The sequence below is a fragment of the Lepidochelys kempii genome, chromosome 4 (genome assembly GCF_965140285.1).
Source record: "Lepidochelys kempii isolate rLepKem1 chromosome 4, rLepKem1.hap1, whole genome shotgun sequence".
NCBI lineage: Eukaryota > Metazoa > Chordata > Testudines > Cheloniidae > Lepidochelys > Lepidochelys kempii.
Genome location: NC_136383.1, coordinates 73,751,523 through 73,771,557, shown reverse-complemented (window position 1 = coordinate 73,771,557; position 20,035 = coordinate 73,751,523). Strand labels below are relative to the sequence as shown.

Below are 20,035 nucleotides of genomic sequence, written 5' to 3'. Positions count from 1 at the left end.
AAAGTTACTAAAATACTATGGTCAGTTGTGGTGTCTGAACTTCATGAAAATGGGGAAATACTGGAGAGTGTTCAAAAGAGGGCCACAACAGTGATCAAGGGGCTGGAAAACAAGCATTACAACGTCAGATTGCTTTAGGCAGCGGTTCTCAAACTTTAGCAATCCGAGGACCCCACTTTTCATTTAAAATTATTTGGGGACCCCCAATCCCCTTGCTCACCGTTGCCCTGCCCCCTGCTCCACCCCTTCCAAGGCCACACCCCTGCCCCACCTCTGCTCACTCCACCCCCCTTCCCTCCGTCAATCACTCTCCCCCACTCTCACTCACTTTCACCAGGCTGGGGCAACGGATTGGGGTGCGGGAAGGAGTGTGGGGTGCAGGCTCTGGGAGGGAGTGTGGGGTGGAGGAGGGGGTGCAGGCTCTGGGAGGGAGTTTGGGTGTGGGAGGGGGTGAGGGCTCTGGCTGTGCAATGCTTACCTCAGGCGGCTCCTGAAAGCAACTGGAAAATCCTCTGACAGCGGCTCATAAGCGGGAGGGCCAGGGGGATCTCTGCAGGATGCCGCTGCGCACAGTCACCACCCCTGCAACTCCCATTGGTTGCAGTTCCTGGCCAATGGGAGCTGTGGAATCGACACTCGGGGCGGAGGCAGCGCGCAGAGCCCCCCTGCCCCTCCACACCTCAAGGGGTTGCAGAGATGTGCTAGCCACTTCTGGGAGCAGCACGGGGCCAGGGCAGGTAGGTAGCCTGTTCCCTGGCATGCTGGGAGGGATGGGAAGGAGTTGAGGGAGGGAGGAAGAGAGGGGGAGAAGTTTCTCAGCGGGGCCCGTGGACCCCCTGAAGTACCCTGGGGGACCCCCAGAGGTCCGTGGACCCCAATTTGAGAAACGCTGGCTTATGGAATTCAGTTTATTGATGAGAAGGCAACAAATTATTTAAGCATTGTCATAGGTACTTCATGGAAAAGAAATCTGATAGGGAGGGGCTTTTCAATCTTGCTGACAAAGGCATAACAAGATCCAATGGCTGGAACTTGAAGTTAGATCAATTCAACCTTGAAATAAGATGTAATTTCCTAGCTGTGAAGGTAATTAAACATTGAAACAATTTACAAGTGGAGGGAGTGAATTTGTCATCATTTTAAATCTTTATAATGATATTAGATATTTTTAAAAAGACATGCTTTAATCCATTTTGGGGAGAAATTCTATGGCCTGTGTGGAGGGGAGAGAGGGTCAGGCTGGAAGGTTGTAATTCCTTCTGGCCTTGGAATCTGAGAGTCTGAGTTCCACTGTTCATCCTATTCCTTCATAGGCCACGAGAATGAGATTATCTGCATTACCCTCAAAATGCTTATAACACTTGCAATTCTTATTAAGACTATAACTGTAATCAAATTCCATGCTACAAGAATCAGGAAGGAATTTGTCCCCTCCACCCCATACAATTTTTTATTTTTAAGTATTCTGGGTTTTTTTCCACCTTCCCCTGAAGTATCAAAGATTGGTCACAGCTGGAGATGGGACAGCAGCCGGTGTGGAACAGTGGTCAGAGGTGTTTAGAGAATCCTCTTTCTATATGCCTGGTCTATGTCAGGTGTGTCTTGCTCACATGTTCAGGGTCAAACAGATTGCCAGGGGTCAGGAAGAAATTTTCTCCCAGGTCACATTGGCTACAACCTTGGGTGGGATTTCCCTTCCTTTGCAGCATGGGGCATAGATTGCTGCTGGAATGGGCATATCTCATCTCATCAATTCTCTGCCATGGTGGGGGCTTCAGGCATTGGTGGCAACTTGGTCTCTCCTGCTCTCTGCCTGTGACACACACTCCTGAGGACTGAAATGCTTTAGTTTAACAAAAGTCTTTGGGCTTTATGTAGAAGTACCTAGACATGGGCAGCGGTCAGGGGAGGCTGGGGGAGACTGTGCCTCCCCAAACAGCCAGGTGTGTCCCCACCCACACTTCACCAGTGCTGCTGAGCTCCAAGGGCTGGGGCCATGCTGCCCGCCTTCCTGGGGCTGCGGGGGCGGCTGTGGCACCACGGGCTCTCCTTTTCTGGGAGGGGGAGACTGCAGAGGTGCTATGGCGCGCTCTCCCTTCCGGAGCTCTGGGGAGGCTGCAGCAATGACAGTGCACGCTCTTGCTTCCAGGGCTTGCGGGCTGCTGACACTAGCCAGCCTGGGGCAGGGGCCAGCGACCGTGGGTGGGAGTTAACTTCTGGGGTGCGTGGAAGGGGCGGGTCCACAGGTGGAAGGGGCAGAGCTGGGGGCTAGCCTTCCCCAGCCAGTGGTTCATGCGTTGCCCATGTACCTAGATGAAAATGAATGGACTGTGATATACAGGTGGTGAGACTAGATGATCTAATGGTCCATTCTGGCCTTAAACTCTATAAAACAATGATAATGTGTTTCAGAATGAAGTTCAGGGAATATATGATTTATTTTCCAGAGAAAACTGAGCTGAAATGAATGTAACATATTTTAGCAAATTCCAGCTATGAAGTCTGACTGAAAAAAGTTCTCTTTTCAGTTTCCTGTGATTTTTATTTACTAAAATGCAGAGTACTTCCTTCATAGCTATTGTTATTTCCACTAGACAACTGGACGGTGGCAGTCCTGTGGTATTGACCTGTAACCTCTGCACATGCTGCCACAGCTTCAGCATCTTCACTCTTCAGTAATTTTAAGTGGTTAATGCCTTAGGAGACTGTCAATAAAATGTGTATCAAAATGAGCAAAGAAAGACTCTTCTTAGACTCTCTATTTTTTTATTTAATTACTCAAACAGAAAAAATCACTGAGTTATAATAAGCGCTTGAGAGTGAGCCGGTGCCTGAAATAATTTATCTCTAAATGCTACTGTGGCACTCAAAGCAGCACCCTAAAACCCCCATAATCATCCATCACATAATTATGATATATTTCATACAATACATGCCATATAAGTTATCATATGAAAGGTCATGATCTGCTGAAGTCCACTGTTTTGTCAAAATATGTATATTTGATAGTGTGTACGAACTTATGAGATTTTGCTGTATGATTGTTACTGAAATATGTTGTAAGTTTATGAGTTTTCCATTGACAACAAAGGAAGTGACCAACACCCAGGTGGGCCATCACCAGCAGCGGAATAGTAAACAAGGGATTTACAATTCAGTGACAGTTTCACAAGACCACACCAGAGCGATTGCTCAACCTTGTGAGTCGGCAGCAGGACATGTCTGGGCTAGTATTTCCCAGGCACATGGACTGGGGTTATAAAAAAAGGGACAGTGGCATCAGGCCTTGGTGTTGGATCATATTGAAGAAGTTCTGTATTAAAATCACAAATGAGTTTGATTCCCCATAGTTTAAATTCCAGAATATTACTAATTAAGAGGTCTCTTGGTTTTTGGTACTGTTTCTCTCCCTCTTTGTGTGAAACTTGCAAGCTGCTAATTGTGTTAGTACATTCTAAGACGGAGTCTGTTCTCAAAGCAATTCACACAGAGAGAGACTCAAAGCAATACTCTGTAACAACAGAAACAGCACCCCGAGACTCCCCGCCCTTTTGTTGTATTAACAATTGTGATTAAAATAGAGATAGAGGATGTATGTGGATGGATGCTTGGTGTGGATAATAACTGAATGATCAGGGAGGTGCCAGCCTAAGAATCCAGTGTCCATCGGCTGAAGAAGGCGTCAAGTGGAAATAACCAGAGGACCCCCGGAGGGCAGACTGGAATCCACCCAACAGCCTCAAGAATGGGAGAACCAAAGAACAAGATAACATCTGGCAGCACGGAGCCATCAGGAATGTGCCATCTGCTGATTGATTCAGCAACAGCATGATGAAGCATTTCCCATAGACTGGCATATGAAGAAATTCCTATAAAAATGGACTCTAGAAAGTGAGAACTTTGGGCGTCTGATTCTGCAAACCAACTTCCAGGAGTATCAGATGTGCATCTGACAAGGCCCTGCTCCCTCCTCATGTCCAGGCCACCTGGCCAGTGGCTTGGCATGAGCAACTCTAAGCCTGGTAACTATGATAACAACCTTGCAGAACCTGTGTGCATATGTTTGTGTGTGTATATGAATGAATGTGTGAATAAATATGAAATTGAATGGAATGTTATAGCTATAACTAACTGCTTACTATGATTCTTTCTGTATTCACAATAAATGTGGTATTTTGCCTTTTTCTCTTTAATAAGATCCTGCTAGTTTTTATTTTATTGGTATAACATTGGCCTTTCTCCTCAGTCACCTACGCTGGAAGCAACAAAAATGCTGGAAAGACGGAAGACTTCAACTGAGGAGACTGGTCTCAGGCTGGAGAGAGAGGCCTCTGTATTATGAACTGTAACATCCAGTGGGGTGAGAAAATTGCTTGATCTAAATATTGCCTAGTCTAATAAGGTTTAAAATTTAGACTGTGCGCTTACCTTTTATTTTCTTTGGTAACTATCTCCGACCTTTTATGCCTACCACTTACAATCACTTAAAATCTATCTTTCTGTAGTTAATAAACCTGTTTTATATTTTACCTAAAACAGTGTATTTTGCTGGAAGTGCTTGGGAAATCTCAGCTCAGGTTACAAGGGCTAGTGTAGGTCCTCTCCACATTGAGGGAGGGGTGGGCTGGGCAATAAACTTACACTGGTCAGGCTTCTGATCAGGGCAAGATGGTACAGCTCTGAGGTGCAAGGCTGAAGAGCTGCAGGGGGACTGGCTGACACCTTTCTCTGTGTGATTCGTGAGTGGCTCTGGAAGCATTCATGCCATTTAGCTGGGTGTGGGGCTCCACATGCTGTTGTGCTGAGTGATAACAGTGCTTGGAGGGACTTGCTGCTTGGCGCTAGCAAAGCATTGTGAGAGACAGCTCAGGCTGGAGAGTTAAGAGGGCACAGCGGTACCCGAGTTTCAGGTTGCACCCCAGAGATCCCATCACAGCTACTAACTACCCTTTCTACTTGTATAATGAGCCCCCTCTTCCATTCAAATAAGCTGCCACCCAGTTTTCCAAAGGTCTGATCCAAAACCCACTGAAGTTCCTAGAAAGACACCCATTAACTTCAATAAGCTTTGGATCAGGCTAAGGCCCAGATGCTCAAAGGTACTTAAGAATCACTGTGCTAAGTGTTGCAACACCTAACCCCTTAGGCGCCTTGCCACCTGGTAGAATAGTCAGCCCCAAGCTAGGTACTCCGTAGAGTGCATGGGGAGAATTAGGCACCTACGAAAGGGAGCCTCAGAAGCCAGCAAGCTGCATGGGGAGCTGCCTATATTAACCAGGAGTAAAATATGGAGAGGAGGGGCAGGGAATGGAGAGCGGCTTAGTTGTCAACTAAGTTGTCAACTAAGTGGTTGACCTGGTGTGCCTCACTGTCAAGCAACAGATAGGCACTTTCTTCCACTAGGAATCCTCAGCAAGGAACCCTCCCCTGGAGTTGGGTAACAAAGCCAGGTCACCTGCTCATGAAGTCCATGCCCTAGCAGCCAAAATCCTCTCTTTCTCTCTCCTGATCACTCTCGATACTTCTTTCCCTGTGTCCCTGGCTGTCGTCTGTGTGGGTGCTGTGACCCGCTACTGGTGGTTGGGGTCTGACAGGTATCAAGTTTTAGGCGAGCTCACAGCAACAATACAGGATTGGGCCCTGCTGATGATATAGGAGTTCCCCTGCCTAGACTGAGAATCCTACTTCAGGGTCTCCTGTGCTTCAGCTTAAGCTAGAGCTCTGAGTTGCTCGTTAGCTGTGGGGAGGCATCAGGGATTAGGAGTCTTTGTGAATGCCAACTGGCAGGATTTTAGGCATGAAGGGGAATTAGGATCCTATGTGGTAAATGGCAGTTGAGCAGCAGTTTTGAAAATGTTAGTGGAGTCTAAATCATGAACTTAAGTGCCTAAGAGACAGATAGGTGCCTAAAAACCTTTGAGGATCTGGGACTAAGTCCTACTTGGATTCCTAGAGATCCTGACACTGCTTATTTTTCTTGCATGTCTGCAACTGTCCTGATCCACCAGCTGACTTTTTGGATGCTTCTCTCACTGACAAAAAATAAAAACCTGCTGAGATACATTAGTCCTTCTTCAAGTGAGAAGACAGTGAATAGAAAACTCAATGGGTTCAATAGTTCAATGCAGTACAGCTAAACAATATGTAAAAGAGATTTTCTTTTGCTACTTTAACACTTGCATGGAAGAATAAATTCAAGAATGAGAAAGCATCAATCCAAATCTATGTGGAGTAATTTTCCCCTGCAAATGACAGCCTTGATGGGATACACAAATTACAGGAAATCAGACAGAACATATATTCCACCAAACAAGCACGAACTGCAATAGGGACCAATGTCTGCTACGTGTACCAGGAAAAGTCTTTCCAAGAGACCTTAAAAACAGAATAGTGAAAATAACTCAGTCTCCCGAAAGGAAAATAAGAATAACTTCCGAAAAGCAAGTAAATATGCAGATGAGCAATGCATATCCACGCCAACAGGATGTAACTATGATTTTTAAAAAAAACTCAAACCCTCCTCTACATACACATCTTGCTTTGAAGAATTCAGATTGTTCCATGATTTCATGATGAGAGAGAAGTAACTGCAGGAAGATAAAATGACTGATACAAGCAAGTACAAGCGTATGTTTGGGATTAAGAAAATTTAATTGTTCCAGCAGCAAGGACAGTCAGCTTATTGACCAATTCTAAACAGTTCAGTGTTGCTTCCTTTATCTTTATATGAGGACTTCACTTATTTTGCATTTAATGGAGCAGATTTCAGCTGCCCTGGCAGTCACAGGCCATGGATTTCAGGATATGCAATGCTTCCTCTGGATCCAACCAGCATGACTACATTTTACTTCCATCGGCTACATTTGCGTAGCTGAGACAGGAGCAACTGCAATCTGCTCCATTTTCTGCAAAGTAGGCACAGCCCTTCCATTTAAGCAAAGATTGGGTGACCCAGGCTAATCATAGCTTCTCAAAATTTACACCTTTCAACTGAGCAGAATTTATTGTAATATGACATTAGTAAAGACATATTTAGGATGACTATAATTATCACGCAGAAACTGCTCCCTGTGTCAGTGCCACTGACTTCAATGGCAGCAGAGGAGGTGCTCAAGATCTCTCAGAATCAGGCCCTGGCAGGCGCTGGCTTCCTCCGGGCCCCAGGGGTGCTCAACCCCCTGCTCCGCCCATGGCTCCACCCCCAAGCCTCAACTCCGCCTCTTCGCACCCCCACCCTGCCTCTTCCTGCCCAGTTCCGCCCCATGCCCACTCCTCCACCTCCCGCCAGCACCTCCTGCTTGCTGGAAACAGCTGATCATGGCGAGTGGGAGGTGCTGAGAGGGGGGAGGAGGAGGAGTTGGTCGGTGGGGCTTGGGGGAAGCTGGCTGCCAGTGGGTGCAGGCCCTTATGTAGGGTTGCCAACTTTCTAAACGCACAAAACCAAACACCCTAGCCCCACCCCTTCCCCGAGGCCCTGCCCTCTGCTTACTACATTCCCCCTCCCTCGGTGGCTCGCTCTTCCCCATCCTCATTCACTTGCACTAGGATGGGGTAGGGAGCTGGGGTGCAGGAGGGGGTGAGGGCTCCAGCTGGGGTTGCAGGCTCTGGGGTGGGACTGGGGATGAGGAGTTTGGGATGCAGGAGAGGGCTCCAGACTGGGAGGGTGCGGCTGAGGGATTCAGAATGTGGGAGGGGGCTGTGGGTTGAGGCAGTGGGGTGGAGTGTGGGAGGCGGTATGGCTCTGAGGTGGGGGTATGGGCTCTGGGGTGGGGCCAGGGATGAGGGGTTTGGGGTGTAGGAGGGGGCTCAGGGGGTGGGGATGAGGGATTCGGAATGTGAGAGAGGGCTGCAGGTTGAGGCAGGGGGTTGGGGTGAGGGAGAGGGTGAGGACTCTGGGGTGGGGCCAGGGATGAGGGTTTCAGAGTGTGGGAGGGGCCTCTGGCCTGCGGCACTAGGGTTGGGGGGTAGGGGCGCTGAGGGCTCTAGGCTGGGGGTGCAGGCTCAGAGCTGGGGCCGGGAATGAGGGTTTTGGGGTTCATGAACGGGCTCTGGGTTTGGGGGGTCAGGGCTGGGGGTTTAGGGCTCAGGGTGGGGTGCGGGCTTACTATGGGCAGCTCCTGGTCAGCAGTGCAGCGGGGGGGCTAAGGCAAGCTTCCTGCCTGTCCTGGGACACTGCACTGTGCCCTGGAAGTGGCTAGCAGGTCCAGGTCCTAGGCGGTGGGGGGGCCCAGCAAGCTTCGTGCACTGTTCTCGCCCACAGGCACCGCCCCCCTCCCGCCCCCCAAACACCCATTGACTGGAACCAGCCAATGGAAGTGTGGAGCTGGTGCTCAGGGAGGGGGCAGCGTGCGGAGCTTCCTGGACCTGCTGGCCGCTTCCAGGGTGTAGCATCGTGCCCCAGGACAGGTAGGGATTAGACTGCCTTAGCCAGGCAGCACCGTTGACCAGATTTTTAATGGCTCGGTTGGCGATGCTGACCAGAACTACCAGGGTCCCTTTTCAATCAGATGTTCCGGTCGAAAACCAGATACCCGGTCACCTACCCTTATGCAGAATTTCCCATTTTCGAAGTTCTGTGCAATCTGCAAACATTAAGCCTGATAATGGAATGACTGATCAATACTGCTGTTATAGCCAGTTAAATATCTAGAAGTAAAAATCAGACAGTGGTCAAGTGTGAGGGGGGAAAATAAATGTAATAGTAGAATCAGAAAGTTAGGAGGAACCGCAAGGGTAATCTAGTCTAACCCCATGCCAAAATGCAGGATTTGTTGTGTCTGAACCATACAAGACATTTTGGACAGAACATAACACCACAGTTGTACAATCAATACACTTTCAAGCCCATTGGCTTTAGTGGGTTTTTTGCTTGTAAAACAATTCAGGATATGGCCTAATTACAAAAAAATCTTGGAATAAGATTGCAAGATCTAAGAAATAAGAAAGGAGATAGTGCAGTAAGACGGCAGAATGTACGTGACTAAGGTGGACAAACACATGGTGAATGGATCCTTAAAAGTGACTAAGTGTCCTTTTCAAAGTCATGATTGTTGGCAGTCAACACGATGCATGTCTTGAGACGAGCCAAAAGGCTAATACTCAGATAAATTGAGTGGGTTAGAGAGAAGAGGTGGATGCACAGATATAATTTCACTAATGGCTGTAAAATCATTAGCTCTTAACCTAGATAGTATTAAAAAAAATCAACTTTTTAATGTTTTTGGATATCTAGCAAAATAAGGGAGAACACTGCAAAGAGACTAAATAGATAGAATCAGATCTCTAGACAGCCGGCATGTGCTTTTGTACCACATCTCAGATGAATTAATTCTGCTGTTTCTAGACGCGTAAACACAGTAGCAACTGATCAAGACTAAAACACCCAGAGGAGCTGTAACTGATGTGCATGACGCTGGTCTGTACAGGGGGGTGCTGTTGGTGCGTACGGGGAGCTCACAGCTAACACCTGGGGCACGGGCACATGACGGTCCGCAGGCGCCTACCTGGGGACCTGTGTGGTAGGATGGCGCCCCCTGGCACGGCCAGTAGAGCGCTAGCCGCCGACTCCGAATAACGTGCTGGTAGCTCAGAGTTTCGTGCAGCCGCTACTGCCGGCCGTCCATTGGCTTCCAGCTACGACCACGGCGCGTGCGCACTCAGGCAAAACTGCTCACGGGTTGCCTGGCGCACGTGCGCGCCCTAGTCATCCTGGGAGAATCTGTGGGCAGTGGGCGGAGTCGAATGAGTCCCCGCCTACTTCCATAGTTTGTGGCGGTTGCTTGGTAACTGGTCAGCGGCTAGAGGACCTATTGCGGCTCGCGGGCAGTCCCAGCCTCTCGCGCCCCTATGTCGTACTCGCACGCCCCCAAGCGCACGGGGCTGCCCCGCGCCGTGCTGAGGTGGCTGCAGAGCCTGGACCTGAGCTTCTTCCCCAGGAACTTCCGACGGTGAGAGGGGGCGGGGCGGGGCGGGGCGGGGCAGCTCCGAGCCGGGCGCGGCGCCGCGCGCGCCACCCGCCCTCCGCCTTACCGTTATTGTCGTTATTCTCTAGGGACTTCTCTAACGGCTACCTCATCGCCGAGATCTTCTCCTGGTATTACCCCGAGGACATCCACAGCCACAGCTACGAGAACGGCGCCTCGCTGGCCACCAAGCTCAGCAACTGGTCCCAGCTCGGCCAGGTGAGGGGGCCGCCCCGCCGTGGGGCACGAGCCCGGGCAGCGGCTCGGAGCGGGGACGGTGCGCCTGGTAACGAGCACCCAGCGCTCGAGGTTCCCTTCCGTGCGAACCCTGCCCCGCCATGGCCCCGGGCGCGTCGGGCTCGGAAAGTTGGTGCAGCGATGGCGGCCCCTTGGCGCTCCGCCCCCCTCCCCCAGGTATTGATTGGCCGCGGGAGGAGCCCGGCTGAGCCCGGCACGCTCCGCGGGTCCCTGCGGACAGTCCCGGGGGCCGCTGCCGAGCTCCGCGGGGATGGCGCTGGAGGAACGGACGACACGTCACGCACCTGGCCAGCCCCGGTGACTTGTTCCCGGCGCCGGGCCGTGCGCATGGTGAGGCACCCAAGGTTAAATCTTGGCCTTGCGGTTTTTGTATTGAATTTTTGGTTGAATTTTTGCTCAGTTTAGATTCCAGTTCTCACCCATAATATTGCATATTTTCTTTAATTGCTGTTCCTTTTTGGTTAAGGGGTGAGGGTTTGAGTGGGATTGGATTGGAAGGGGGCTGAGAGAAAACAAAGTGAGTGATCACACGTCAAGTAAATAGCATGGAAGGATAGACCTGTGCCTCTCAACTAATAGGAACTGAAATGCTCTCTGTTTTTATTTTTTGCTATAGTTTTTTTCCAGAAGAAAATTGAAGCCTGTCCAAGAACTAATAGATGGGACAATTCACTGTAAACCGGGAGCAGCAGAAATTTTGGTACAAGACATCTACTCAATGCTGACAAACGGACGGTGGGTGCTATTGTTTACAGAAGCATATTATGTATCAGGTTTTCTGTAAAGGATTCATTTTAGTAGCATATTAATGAGTAGTATCTAAATATTACTCAAAACCTTCAGATTTCTGAAGCCTTGGCGAGAAGTCTACGGGAGTTTTGCCATTGACTTCAGTAGGGCCAGGATCTGATGCCTGCTTCACGAGAGAAATAACATTTAAATTCCTAGTAAACCTTTGCCCACATCACAAAAATCACCACAGTCCTGCTCTGGTTCATTCATTGAAAAAGCAAAGTTGTTTAATTGACAGTGAGGTAATTAGTGTTGTGTGTGAAAGCTTACAGAGCACATAGTATTACCTAGGATCTCTTTAAAGTGGTTATCAGCATGCTTCTTAGCAGCCCTGAAATTCACTAAATAAGAATAGTATAAAGAGCAAACCCATTAATAAAACAGATGGTGTTTATAAGTATAAAACCATAAATCCATATGCTCTCCTCCAGTTCTGTGAGCGTAAAGGAGCTTATGCCCACTGAGCTAAACGGGGGGATGTGCAAGAGGGAGTGCTGCTTCTTCAGAACATGCTTAATTTTCCCCAACCCAGCAGAACCCCAATTCTGTGAATGGAGTTGACGACGATCTAGTTCTGCTAGATTCTTAACCCCTCAGCATACCGTGGAACCTTGTGTATGTTACTGTAGACAAAATGTGTAGCACCTTGTCAAGGTTCCTCCCCCACTCTGAACTCTAGGGTACAGATGTGGGGACCTGCATGAAAAACCTCCTAAGCTTATCTTTACCAGCTTAGGTCAAAACTTCCCCAAGGTACAAAATATTACACCCGTTGTCCTTGGACTGGCCGCTACCACCACCAAACTAATACTGGTTACTGGGGAAGAGCTGTTTGGACGCGTCCTTCCCCCCAAAATACTTCCCAAAACCTTGCACCCCACTTCCTGGACAAGGTTTGGTAAAAAGCCTCACCAATTTGCCTAGGTGACTACAGACCCAGACCCTTGGATCTTAAGAACAATGAACAATCCTCCCAACACTTGCACCCCCCCTTTCCTGGGAAATGTTGGATAAAAAGCCTCACCAATTTGCATAGGTGACCACAGACCCAAACCCTTGGATCTGAGAACAATGAAAAAGCATTCAGTTTTCTTACAAGAAGACTTTTAATAAAAAATAGAAGTAAATAGAAATAAAGAAATCCCCCCTGTAAAATCAGGATGGTAGATATCTTACAGGGTAATTAGATTCAAAAACATAGAGAACCCCTCTAGGCAAAACCTTAAGTTACAAAAAAGATACACAGACAGAAATAGTTATTCTATTCAGCACAATTCTTTTCTCAGCCATTTAAAGAAATCATAATCTAACACATACCTAGCTAGATTACTTACTAAAAGTTCTAAGACTCCATTCCTGGTCTATCCCCAACAAAGACAGACTATAGACAGACACACAGACCCTTTGTTTCTCTCCCTCCTCCCAGCTTTTGAAAGTATCTTGTCTCCTCATTGGTCATTTTGGTCAGGTGCCAGCGAGGTTACCTTTAGCTTCTTAACCCTTTACAGGTGAGAGGAGCTTTCCCCTGGCCAGGAAGGATTTCAAAGGGGTTTACCCTTCCCTTTATATTTATGACACACCGACTTACTGCTCTGCAATTTAGAGCTCCGCTGATGAGGGCTACAGCGGCAGCCATAATCAGGGAAGCCACTGTCAGTGTGGTTTCTGGGGCCAGGCAGCAAAATGGTGTTAAGGGAGATTTGTATGGATGCCCCTGATCCCTTCAGTGGATTTCAGAGATATGTGAGTTAAGTGTTACCGTCCACCAAGAGAATTACAAGACAACACAATGAGTTTCTAATAATCAAGCTTTATAAGTTCATATGGCCAAATTCTGCTCTCCACTTTGGCCCCATGACTCACCCTGGTGGCATATAGAGGGCATAAGTGAGCTGCAAGAGAATTTCCCCAGCACGGGAGTGGCATAGGGCTGACATAAGTAGCCTTACATTAGCCTCCCTTATAGTCCACACCATAGGGGGTTAGCCTGAAGTGCCGATTGCTGTGCAATCTTTAGGCAGATGTGGAGAGTCCTATGCATGTGAACAGCTTTAGTCACATGATTACTTGAGTGAAGTAACTTGCATCAGCAAGTGTCTGCATGTTCGGCTTCCAGGTTAGACAGCTGTAGAAAGCTCTTGGTGCTCTCTGGCTTCAGCTGTGACTTATATGTGTTTTATCATGAATCGGAATGTGAGTGGAGATGGCTCACAGAAGACTTTCTCTTAAGAATGGTCCATACTTTGGAAAAATGTTTGAGAGTTTTGGTTTAGTGGACTGAGCACTAGGAGTTCCTGTGTTCTTTTCCTGGCCGGGACACTGACTTGTCTCTGTGGGTTTGGGCAAATCGCTTATCTCTGTGTCAAGGTTTCCCCATTTATAAATTCCACACAATGGAATTGTAAGAATTCTTTAGTAATATGTAACCAGTATCTTGAAAAGTGTTGAGTATAATAATGTGTTCAGTATTTATTAGTAGTAACGTAACTGACTCATTAACATTTTGCTTTTTTTTTCTCCCCCCCAGAATTAAAAATATTCAGGATGAGGTTGACTTTACAGACCACTATTATCAGGAGCAGTTACCGATGGTTGCCAGGTCAACAGCTTCAAAGGCTATCAAGAACAACATTAAGCTAACAGAAATAATGATAGAGCCCAACATTAACAAAAATAGACAAAAGGTTAATGCTATCATCAATATGCATATGCAACAGAGACTGGTAGAGAGGGAAGAGAACCCAAGTGAGTGGTTTTTCAAAGCAAGTATAAAAAACTGATGTACATAGTGCAACTGATTGTTTCCCATGTTCACTGTCCTACTTTGTTAGTCTGATGATTGAAAATGGAAAACAGGCAAATATTTGAATGATCTTTGGGCCAAGTCATGCTTGCTTTAACTACAACTTGTCACCCCACTGAAGGTAGTGGAACTATTGGTGTGAGTAACATGAAGAGGATTAGCAACTGCTTAGGAAATTATAAAGAAAACATCATACCACTTTCTGATTACATCATTTGAGGAAACATTTTCAGCCAGTTGCATTCAAAGTGAACAGTGATACTTAGATGATATATTAATATTAGTGATATAATGATGGAATATAGCTGAAATAACAGATAAAGTTTCCACCATTGCCATATTACTTACAAGTGATTCATTCACTTTTTGCCATTCCTTTGCATTAAAAGCTGCTGCTGCCATGATCACTTTAGCTGGCTTAACTCTAAATAGTTTAAGTGTTTCTGGAGCAGAGAGATTTTCCTTGGTACTCCATTGATTTCCTGCTAGTAAAAACATACAAACAGGGAACTATTGAACCTAAGTTTTTCACTTATCAGGTTAATTTAACTTAATTGGACAGTGGGCCTGGGGAATGCGGTGAGTTGGCCCATATTTCAAATGTTCTCAGTAAGCCTTCAAGAGTGGAAGGTGAAATACATACTTTGAGCTTGCTTAACTATTCTGTTTAATTCTTTTTCACTTTTTATGATCTTAGGTGAATTTGCTAAAACGCAGCTGATCTTTACTCTTTGAGGCCCTGATCCTGCAAACACTGACACGTGTTTAACTTTACTACCATAGATCCATAGAGTTTAAGACCAAAAGAAACCATAAGACATCAAGTCTGACCCCCGTGTGTCAAGGGCTGTTAAATTTCTCCCAGTTACCTGTGTATGAAGTGCCATAACTTCTTTGACTAAAGGATATCTTCCAGAAAGGTATCCAGTCGTGATCTGAAGACATCAAGGGATGGAGAATGTACCACTTCCGTTCGTAGTTTGTTCTAATGGTTAACCATCCTTTACTGTTCTAAATATGGCACAAATATTTTTTAATTTGAACTTGGTTGGTTTCAGCTTCCTGGTTCTTATGCCATTTTCCACTACATTAATATCCCTTTTAGTACCTGGTAGTTTCATCTCCTAAAGGTGCTTATACACTGTAACAAGTCACCTCTCAAATCTTCTTTTTGATAAGCTAAACTGCTTGAGCTCTTTATATCACACTGTAAGGCATTTTTTCCATCCCTCAAGTGATTTTTGTGCCTTTTTTCTGCACCCTTTTCAGTTTTTCAACATCTTTTTTAAAATGTGGACAACAGAACTGGTTACAGTATGCCAGAATCAGTCTAACCAAAGCCATATACAGAGGTAACATCACCTCCTTATTCCTACTCTCCACTTTATACATCTGAGGAACACAGTTACTCCCACAGCATCCCACTGGGGCACGGTGACCATGGCACCATGTGGGGGTAGCCTAAGCCCTCTTCCCCTCTCCCCCGGTCACAAGTAAGTGTTTACATGTTCAGTGCCTTAAGCTCTAAGTTAGCTGCTCTAAGCAACATTTTCTAGGAGTATACAGCTAAAGTTTGAAAGTATTACAGGACTCAGATTGATATGGCACAAATGGGAACATCAGTCCGGATTGTCAGTAGAAAAGACACATGGTCAAAATCTGTCTAAATTTAAACTTGTGGGTCAAAAAGTTTGGATTTCTATAATGACAGCAGATATTCTGTGTCAAGTAATAAATGAGAACAAAAAAATAATACTGCTTTTGTTCTTCAAAGTGTTTTATTTAGTTGGCCAAACTCAGCACTAATACACCTGGCTATTCAGAGAAGCACGTTGTAATCTGTTGCAAAACAGCTTCTTATGCTTATTTAAGGATAAGACCTATCTCGGATTAAGGGCTGGTCTACACTGGGAATTTCACACCCCTGACGTTGGTCAGGGGTGTGAAAAATGTACACCCCTGAAAGACATAGCTATGCCAACCAAAACCTGAGTGTACACAGCACTGGATCAAAGGAAGAATTCTTCCATTTACCTAGAAGCTGCCTCTTGGGAAGACAAATTACCCTTGTCAATGGGAGAACCATTCCCATCAGTGTAATGTCTACAGTGGAGCAGATGCAGTTTTGCTGCTGTAGCAGTTTAAGTGTAGACATATCCTTACTCTTCCCACAATGTGATTGCTAAAACATATCATAGCCTCTTAAACAAACAAACAACCCACCACCACATAAACTTATTTTGTGTGTCCCCTTGTGTATAGCTTTTGCAGAATAAAATTACGGTATTTTTTGCCAGAGCACTTTTTTCTTTTGCTAGAGTTTGTGATGATCTTGGTTTCTTTATTTAGATTTTATAGTTGGGAGTGTCTTTTAAATAAAAAAAATCACTGAAGAATTGTATGAAGGCTATGACTGTGGACTGTAATGAATGAATGAATTGTAATTGTGTTTTGAAGAGCGGTTTAACATTAAACCAAGCTTGGCAGAGCGTGCAGTTCGTCATCCAGCTGCTGTAGACCCCTCTGGGAGTGTGGTTAACATCAAGAGAGAGAAACTTTCTTTTATATCAAGTAAGCTTTCATTTCAGTCTCTTCCACTGGAGTGTGTTTTTTTTTAAATTTTATTTTACATTGATTACATGGATAAGTGGTCTTTTTACTAAAACTGTTGGACCTTATTAGAAACTAACTACATTGCTTCCACAAAGTTCTTCTGAGCCTCAGTGGCAGCATCTACAGATGCTGCTTATATTTCAGGAGTCGAAATTGCTTTTCTTCCACACCATAGTGTTTTGGCTTATGATTCAGAACTTCCACCATACTTAGTAGCACAGTCTGAAGGCAGTTCCTTCTCCAGTGTAATGGTAACAGATGTTCTTTACTTGCTCCCCAATGGACAAATCCTGCAGTCCTTACTCAAACAGAACTCCCAACGAAGTCAATGGGTATTTTGCCTGAGTAAGAACAGTAGGCCGTGGCCCTGATTGCATAGATAGCCTTTGTATTTATATCTTGAAGGCAGACAGTGAACCTTTGAGAATATTAGTTGAAGCTTTTCCTCACCAAGAAAAAAGTAGTGGATATGTAAAACCCCTAAGAAATTGTAACTAGTTAAATGGAAAAGGTTCCAAGACAGTTTGTATGTTCGAAGGCCACAGTGGACCAGTGTTTAAACTGGTCAGAGCTGTGCAAGTGTGGATACGAGTTGGAAGGAGGTCCAGCAGTTAGAACTCTATTCTAGTACTTAGGAGACAACAGTTCAATTCCCCAATGGTTCAGTTCCAACAAACTTTGTGTGTGATTTTTGGCAGGTCTCTATGTCTGTGGTCCCTGTTTGTGAGGGGAAAAAAACGGGGGTAGTAATGTTATGGTTACAGGACTAGCACCACTTTCTTCCCCTCCATTGTCTGAATGCACCCCTTCAGGTGCAGTGTCTTGTGGGATGAAACTGTGCAGTTCTCCCACTGCCAGATCAGATCCTGGACTCCAGTACCCTGGATCAACCGTGCTTACCCTAACAGGCCCCTTAAGTGGTGGTAGCTTATTCTTGAATTGACCCTTTGAATTCATCTAGTAAACCTCTATCAGACACACATGTAAAGTATAATTGATAAATTATTACAGCTCACCCTCACTTCTGTCACCTAGTACTTTCTGCCTCACAGGGATGTCGTGAGGATAAATGTATTGGAGTGATGCCCTCAGATACTGTGATAATGGTATTAAATAGTCTAAATGACTTTTGTATCACAGTTCAGCTGTTCTTTGCAATCTCCAATAGAAATGGGAAGTGGATTAGCAGAGTCTCCTAGTGAGTGATTTCATGTGGAATCTTGATCATGGTATTATAGAAGAGTCCAGTAACAAATCTCCTATGATAGTTTGAGGTATACTGTGGTCTGGTCTGCAGTTTTTGTTGAGATTTAACTGTTTTGGTTAGAGGTGTGATTTTTTTTTTCTATCAGGATAGCTAAATTTGTCCAGCTCCTAGGATGGCTGCAGTTCTATCAGTCTAAAGGTGCTTATATCAATGGAAATAAGCTATATTGGTATAAGCAACTTTATACCAATTTAACTGCATCCATACTAAGGGGATTGTACAACCAACCGGTTTAACTATATACCAGTATAGCTAAATGGGTACACTCCTTATGTGTAAACAAGACTTGTGGTTGGCAGTTTGAGATAAATTTCATTGTATTGCAAAGGACATGTTTTTATAGTTAAATTGTATGATAATAAATCAGCAGCAAAAGTACATGGGTGCATTATTCAATTGCTTCTTTTCTTAGACCGAGGACGTCCAGAAATCAGAGGCAAAAGTGGCGTTCATTTCAAAGAAATCCAGGTGAAACAAGCTGACAGATGCTCTTTTACTGTGGATGTATAAATGCGGCAGCTCCAGGCACCTAGCCAAAAGGATTCTAACTGAACACTGAAAAAAAGTGTTGAAGAGACCTCAACTTTGAAAACGTACAAGATCAACTTTATCTCTATAATTCTTTGACCATATCCATTGGGAGCGAATTGCCTGATTGGTTTCAGTGTCTGTTAAATTAGAGCATTATTTTCTTCTAGTAAATGCCAAAACAAAGTACATATTGGAAATCTGATGTTTGTGGAAGTGTGACAAGCGAAATCATCACTAAACAAAACAGTATCTAAAATATACATCTCTGTAGTTTCCCCATTGTTAGACAGCTTCCTTCAGTGACTTGCTACCATAGTTGCTTTTACAGGTCAGCCTCCTCCTAGACTTGATTACTTACTAGATTGAATTGTTTTTAATATTTCAAGTTCTTTGTCAGTGAAATTTTCCAATTTACAGATTGCATTGGTGCAAGATGGGTAATGACGATGTGGTCAAACTTTTTGCACATTGTGATGTGATGAGTTGAATAAATTAGACAGTTATACTTGGTGTCCTTTTGTATCTTGAACTATTGTACATTGATTTTTACAATCTTTGATATTAATTTTTAGTAACATATCAAGTAGTTGACATGTTTTTCGTCATTTTGACAAACATGTGACTTTGGTAGAGACATTTTATTAGTTTAACACTTATTACAAGAACATTAAGATTACAAGAGATTTTTTCAGAGCACCTGTTACAGAGTATAAAAGTTGTATGGCTTGAAATATTTTTGCCTGGAAAGCTATAGAGAAATTCAGACACGGTACAGAACAAAACACAATTATTTGAAGGTGAAGACATCAGAAATGTTTTTTTTTAATTTAAAGGGGAAATAACTATAGTTGAGCAGTTCTGCTTGACAATGAAATCACATTTTAGCAAACAACCTGAAATTATTTTGGGAAACATTGATGCAGCTATGTTTTGACAGTTGCGACTACATATTGTAACAGTAAATGCACACTTTACAATATTTTGTCTTATGTTTTTTCCCCCACATAGGGTAAGGACTACGTTAAAGCAAAAACAACATAATTTTTGTTCACAAAGACTATTAGCAGACATATTTCTAATGTAAAAAGTGCCCTTTGACTCAATTTTTATACTCTAAACCTAACAATGAAAAAATAATTTATCTTCCTCAGTGTCTAAAGAGGGAATAGATTTGTCTGAGGTTCCACATTAAGGCACAACTTCCACAAATTGATGCAGTTATACTACATATTTATAATTATTTAAAAGATTTAAGTACAGCAGTATAAACCTTCAGTATATTACCAAAGATTTAAAGGATAGAGTGGCAGTTGAGTCAATCCTTCAGATTTCAATTCATTCATGGACATTTGTGTACATAATACTAGACATGAATTAACCATCTAACTAAATAAAGCAATGCCCACATATTTATGTATCAGTTCCTCAATACCATACAATTTTTTACAATCTATACAAAATTAAAAAACAAGAATTTTAATTTACATAATGTATTTCAATAATTTTCATTAAATAAGCTGTTTATTACTTACAAGCTATTTATTAAAAAAATAAGGTTCATAAAACACATTTTAGTGCTCATTTAAAATATAATGGGGGAATGTTAAAGATGGACTTAGAAAATATAATAATTTATCCTAATCTAGATATTCATCAAAATGACTTCTCTTTTCCTGTTAAAGCTTAAATATTTGTTGTATGGAAAGATTTTTTTAATTAAAAATTGAAGTATTTTGACTATGTTGTCATTTAATTTACACTATCACTCTTTAGAATCACATTTTACTAAGTATTAGATACAAATAAAAG

General features: G+C 44.3%; 1 protein-coding gene and 1 long non-coding RNA gene across 2 annotated transcripts in view; one reads left to right on the top strand and one right to left on the bottom strand.

The window, feature by feature from the left end:
- LOC140910539 (uncharacterized) overlaps nucleotides 1-9,945 on the bottom strand; it is a 93,902-nt gene extending 83,957 nt beyond the window's left edge. Inside the window, exon 1 of the long non-coding RNA XR_012158638.2 lies at nucleotides 9,504-9,945. This is a non-coding gene — a long non-coding RNA (uncharacterized LOC140910539). The remainder of the gene's footprint in view (nucleotides 1-9,503) is intronic.
- SPATA4 (spermatogenesis associated 4) lies at nucleotides 9,757-19,946 on the top strand. Its single transcript, XM_073341684.2, has 6 exons — nucleotides 9,757-9,947; nucleotides 10,052-10,550; nucleotides 10,837-10,955; nucleotides 13,540-13,757; nucleotides 16,273-16,386; nucleotides 18,108-19,946. Exons 1-6 carry the CDS (start codon nucleotides 9,847-9,849, stop codon nucleotides 18,203-18,205), a joined length of 1,149 nt encoding a protein of 382 aa, XP_073197785.1. The 5' UTR covers nucleotides 9,757-9,846; the 3' UTR covers nucleotides 18,206-19,946.
- The last annotated feature ends 89 nt before the right edge of the window (nucleotides 19,947-20,035 follow it).

Coding starts and splice junctions, on each gene's coding strand:
- SPATA4 (XM_073341684.2), top strand. CDS start 9,847: ATGTCGTACTCGCACGCCCCCAAGCGCACGGGGCTGCCCCGCGCCGTG. Junction 13,758..16,272: donor AGAGAGGGAAGAGAACCCAA/GTGAGTGGTTTT, acceptor TGTGTTTTGAAG/AGCGGTTTAACATTAAACCA. Junction 16,387..18,107: donor GAAACTTTCTTTTATATCAA/GTAAGCTTTCAT, acceptor TTCTTTTCTTAG/ACCGAGGACGTCCAGAAATC.